Genomic DNA, 5,874 nt, shown 5'->3' with positions numbered 1-5,874 from the left:
TTAAAATTATTCAGCAAATAAAAGTGAAGCAAAATTCATCCTCAATGATTTAAAAGGTTTATTCACAGTTTCTGGCTAGAGGTTGAAACAACCATCAGATCGAGGAGGAAATTATTATTTATATATTATTATTAGCATAGCCATGGTGGTTTTAAAGATGGATAAAACACTTATGAGCAAATTTAACAAAAAACATTATACACTACTTGCATCCATATGATCAAACAGATCATCTAGAGAATCCATTCATATGTTACACTTGTCCTATAAGACATACCAAAACCTATTAGATATTGAATGTTTGTCTGCCAGACATTATAGATCCACACAGTACCGTTACAGCTGGTATCAGGTTCTGCTGCTCCTGCAGGTTGATCCTGTGAGTCTCTGCTGTGGTTCTGTGTGATGAAACCATCAGGTTGANAAAAGGTTTATTCACAGTTTCTGGCTCGAGGTTGAAACAACCATCAGATCGAGGAGGAAATTATTATTTATATATTATTATTAGCATAGCCATGGTGGTTTTAAAGATGGATAAAACACTTATGAGCAAATTTAACAAAAAACATTATACACTACTTGCATCCATATGATCAAACAGATCATCTAGAGAATCCATTCATATGTTACACTTGTCCTATAAGACATACCAAAACCTATTAGATATTGAATGTTTGTCTGCSAGACATTATAGATCCACACAGTACCGTTACAGCTGGTATCAGGTTCTGCTGCTCCTGCAGGTTGATCCTGTGAGTCTCTGCTGTGGTTCTGTGTGATGAAACCATCAGGTTGAAGCTTCAAACACCAGGTCAAAGCTGCTTCTGACTCCAAAACAAACATCAGTTTGTCTTTAGTGGCGTCTGTTACAAGACCAGCCTGGAGGAGAAAYCAGAAGTCTSATTCTGATGAACATTTCAGAGATGATGACTCTAAAAACATGATGTTACCTGGATTGCAGATTTTATTATGAGCTCTTTAATGGAATCTTCCAAGATTTTAGGAACAGTCAGCACCCAGGTGAAGTCATCASCTGTGAACTCTCCACCTTCTTGATAAGATCTGATGGTTTTCAGAGCATCGTCCTCCAGGAATCTCAGAACCTCTGTAAAAACCTGCAGCTCCGTCATTTTSTTCCTGTTGGCAGCTTCAATTCCTCTCCTCCAGTAATCCTGTCAACAGGTTTCAGTCTGTTAGTTTGTTTATCAAATCTACTGATGGTGAACTAGTGTAGTTTTCAAACTAACCCAAGATAAAAGTTATTTTTTTCTATTTTTTACTTTTAAATAAGACATAAATTTATAGCAGTAAAGCAACTTTATTAAGTTACTGATAATGTACAGGTGAAGTTAGATAGAATATATAGACCGTTACAAATATAATCAATCAATCTGACGGTCTGTCCAGTCTTTAAGCAAAAATAGAAAATACTCAATATTGCTTTTGAAATTCTTGAATTGACCTTTCACCTTAGACATCAGAATAACTTCAATAGTTCTGCCAATTMTCAGTTTCCTTTTTGCTAAACCATAAARCAACTGRCAGGTGGTAAAAAAAGGAAGAAATTCCTCTTTGAATCCATTGTAAGTTTCTCCATATATAATTGATGTTGCTAACTGTCCCTTAAGTTTACAGGTAAATTAAGAGTAAAKATCTTTGTCTGCACTTTCTKTAAATCTCTTATCATGGTGGGTAAGAATTCATGGTTGTAATTGAGTTAAAATCTATCTGCTTCAGATGGAAAGAACTTCAAAATGATAGAGATGATTGTATTCAAGAAAGAAGAAGATCTTTATTTTACTTACTTTCCTAAGGATAGCCGTCTTGAACCTTTCAAAGAAATAATGTTTCTCAGCTTCTTCTCCTCTCATATTGTAAAATGYCGTTCCAGCTTCATAACCAAACTTCATAAATTCTTCATGTTCATCAAACAGGATGCAGGTTGGAGTCTTTGGGGTGTCTAGTCCAAGTCCATTACTCCATCTCTTTATCTGGGTCTCACCTCCTTCCTGTCTCRGTTTAACATTGAAAGCGTAGCCACTGAATCCTGAACCAAAGTCTATGGATATGATGGATGAGTCAGATCCAGCTGGATGGAGGAGAGGAGAATGTTAGAATATGGTAAATGGTAAATGGACGGAACTTATTTAGTGCTTTATCCKATCATTTTGACCACTCAAAGCGCTTTACACTAGAGCCACATTCAYCCATTCGCACTCACAAACGCWCACACATTTATACACCGATGCGCAGCTCGGTAGGCAACTTGGGGTTAAGTGCCTTGCCCAGGGGCACATCGACACGTGGCAGGAGGAAGCTGGAATCGAACCTTCCGATTACAAGACGACTACTCTACCCACAGAGCCACCCACAGAGCCACAGTCGCCCGTGGGGAGAAATAGAAGTTTGACTCTGTTTTTACAGTAAGTTCATACTGTAATAAAAGCTTAGATACAATTAAATTTATTAGTTTAATCCTGCAACTGAAAAACTAAACTGAAACATTTAAGCTCAGTAATTTTATATTTCATTTGTCAAGGCTAACTATTCATGCTGAACCCGTTTCTAATCCAGTGGTTATAGGAACCAAAACATCAGTGTCATCTGAATGGATAAGAGGGTATGAACAATAGATCAATGAAAGAATAAATACTGGTACTGCTAAAAATTTTATAATGCTACATAAAACCAAGAAAAAACATTTTATTTCATAGCATCTATTAGTATTACTGCTGTTTATTACATAATTTATATTGGTTTATTATTGTAGATTATATTTTTGTAGCATATTTCATTATAACCTTCATATTAATAACTCATGATAAAGACAAACTCCATTATTAAATATATTATTGGTGAAATATGATCTACATTTTCTGTACTGACCTTTTACACTAAGCAGCACCTGTTTCAAGGTCAGGATTTTTTTTGACCCGTAATCGTAGACGGTGCAGCTGTAGGTTCCTGTGTCTCTGACTGCTGGTTTCTTCAGGATCAAACTGTAGTCTCCAAATTTACCGTCTTTTACAAGTGTCCTGGCTTTATACTGATTGTGTTGTTCAGACCAGTTCTTGAAATTCACAGAACACATGTCAACCTTCCTGTAACACCCGTGGGCCACTCTGTCAGTGTTGTGTCTCCAAATTACTTCAACTTCTTTAGGCAAACAGGCTGCAGTTTTAAATGGCAGCAGAACAGACTCCTCTCCTGAATCCACCTCCACCCTGTAGACTGAGAAACAAACAGATAAGCTGCACTGACAGCAGCAGAACTGATGATGTTGATGTTCATAGTGATGGAGCCTCAGTGATAATCCAGGAGAAAAACACCTCAGTMACAGTGGAGCTCAGGATTTAGTGATCAGATGCTGACAGAGGATCCATCTGTTCTAAACTTCCTCTCAAAGACTCAGAAGAAAAGATCCACTATCATCCACATGGTTATGGACATATTTGTGCTTTTTAACCAACAGATTAACCACTTTACTGTTGTTTTTTACTGACTGAGATAAAAAACAGTTGACTGATTAATCCAAAGTGGAGAAGAGTTTCAATGACTTCATGTCATCATCCTGTAATGTGGGTTTAATGTATGTTTAGTGGATGAGAGACGGCAGGAATATTCAGCAGGACAGACAGAAACTCATCAGAACTCTGGATCTGGGAATTTCAGTTTGTCCTTTTCTGGAACTTCATTATTTCTATTCTTATTCACCCATAAAAATGTATTGAGTTACTGTGGGTTCAGTTCCTAACCATGGAAACTATGAAAATTCAGCATTTTAGGGAAACCAATCCATAATTGTAAACRRCAACAATAAAACAATGACTATGAAGCTTCTTTCATCTCTCTGTATAAATACAGGCTTCATTGTCTGAAATATTCACAATCTGTCTCAGGAAAACTCTGAAAACCTCAACATGTTAGACATTAGTATTTATACTGATGTCAGAGGAACTCACCTGACATGAAATAATGTCGGAAATKAAATAAAAGGCCTCCAGAAATAGGAAGTAGAACCAGCAGAACCAGGTAAATACTGGACCAAGTTGGAAAAATCTCTATGGAAAAACAAAGACCAGTTAGAGTTTAGATATTTTTCCCATTCTGAGCACATTTGTTTCTTTTTGTGGTGGATGGTTTTCCACCCTCCCCACTCTGAGCACCAGATGCAGTCAGAAGCTCACTGCTGATTGGTGGCCGGGGCAGACACCATCATAGTAGGGCAGGTCACTGCAAGGTGTGTGTGTTTTTCCCCCTCAGTGGAGATGATTTATTTTTTAAAGAATTTCTGTCATTACAATATCAAAAACACACAATTTCACTAATACTGTTCTGGTGAACTCCCAGGCAGCCACTCCCCTCTGCTGCACCTTTTCTGCAGCTTCTCTTCTTGTTAGTGATAAGAACCAGGTGGACTCAATCTCCTATAATCAGAAAGTGCAGTACTTTTGGTGTGACTGATCTGTCAYTTCTGTTTGAAAAAGTGCCACAGCACAAGAAGCAAACAGTGCTGGTAGCATGTCAATTCAGAACTGTGCAACAGTTTTCTACAAACTGAAGGACAGCCACTAAGCCTCACAATGCTTTTGTTCATTTCCTGAATCTGATTGGAGCAGTAARTGGACTCGGATTGTTGTACRGAACAGTTTTTAATATTATTGAAATCAAAGGAGTAACTTAAAAAAATAYGTTTCTTGTTTATTGTTTATGGTAGAAAGTGAAAAAGAAATKTTGAATAGAATTTTGACTAAAAATGTATTTAACAAATTGTTGATAAATATGCYAATTTATATATTGGTGTTGAATTTTACTATAAAATATTTATTATACTTTTGGAATAACTGGTTTGAAGGGCTGGAAATCTGTTTGATTATGTCACACTTATCTTAATTTCAGAACGTAATAGATATGGCTCTGATTCTTTTRAGGTTTTTCACCAGATGTTGGAAAGAGGCAAAATTACCATGGTGACCATCATACAAAAATAAAGATGGATCAGCTAAATTGAAGGCTCTTTGAATGAAAACCAGTTAAAAGTTTCATAGTAGAGACTATTCCTTTCAAGTGGGAAATCACACAGTAAAGCAAACCTGACAAAACTTGACAATAACAGGATGAGAATATATTGGTAGAAAGTAAGGATCCACAATTATGCATTAGGTAAGTTTCCATTKTAACAAACCTTCTGCTTGTTGAMATTTATGAGTGTTCAAGCTAAAGTACAGCCAGGAGATTTTGGTGTGCAAGTCAATTTTGCAGTTTTAAAAATTGTGACTCCAGTTGGACTTGATCCTAAGACACATGACTTTAGTCCACACTTCTGCAAACCACTCAATAATAAAGTGAAAACATCTCTAACATCACTTCAGGATGAATACAACCAGTTTCACCCTGTGTTATCATGCTGGTGTCCAGCAAAACCTTTTAGCTAAAAATCTGAGGAAGACATAAAACAACTGAAGCATAAACTATCAAGAGTGGAGAATCCTACAGAAATCATGATGAGTTGTTCATAACATCCGTATCAAAACTCATATCTGGGCATCCAGACTTGTGTTGTGAACATTTAGATTGCTGATCTATTAACATTGGTTCATATTGCTGTCCGTCATTCTTTGTATCTTGCAGTTTATTATTAAAGTCAATCATTTAATAGAGAGAACATCTCAGACTCATTCCACAGGATTCATCCTGTCAGTAACTTAATACAATCTCTTGGTTTCCTTAGATAGAAAACCTTTAAACTAATTTGAATAATAAACTGAAYTTAATGAACGGTCTGATCTCAAAAATTAATTAGTATGTATATTTGACTGAATTTAAATTCCATCCATCCATTTTCTTACACCCTTAGTGGGATCGGGAGGGTGG

The 5,874-nt window shown here is 36.4% G+C and overlaps 1 protein-coding gene across 1 annotated transcript in view; it reads right to left on the bottom strand.

Moving 5' to 3' along the window:
• Positions 1 to 435: 435 nt before the first annotated feature.
• LOC103461776 (heat shock 70 kDa protein 12A-like) overlaps positions 436 to 5,874 on the bottom strand; it is a 9,475-nt gene continuing 4,036 nt past the window's right edge. Inside the window, exons 2-5 of the mRNA XM_008404126.2 lie at positions 3,963 to 4,061; positions 1,806 to 2,089; positions 951 to 1,172; positions 436 to 879 (exon numbers count right to left, since the gene is read on the bottom strand). Of these exons, the coding sequence (XP_008402348.1) occupies positions 607 to 879; positions 951 to 1,172; positions 1,806 to 2,089; positions 3,963 to 4,061 (878 nt within the window). The 3' untranslated portion in view covers positions 436 to 606. The remainder of the gene's footprint in view (positions 880 to 950; positions 1,173 to 1,805; positions 2,090 to 3,962; positions 4,062 to 5,874) is intronic.

This window comes from Poecilia reticulata, linkage group LG2 (genome assembly GCF_000633615.1).
Source record: "Poecilia reticulata strain Guanapo linkage group LG2, Guppy_female_1.0+MT, whole genome shotgun sequence".
NCBI lineage: Eukaryota > Metazoa > Chordata > Actinopteri > Cyprinodontiformes > Poeciliidae > Poecilia > Poecilia reticulata.
Note: the sequence above shows the minus strand (reverse complement) of the source record. Positions and strands in the feature narration are given on the sequence as shown.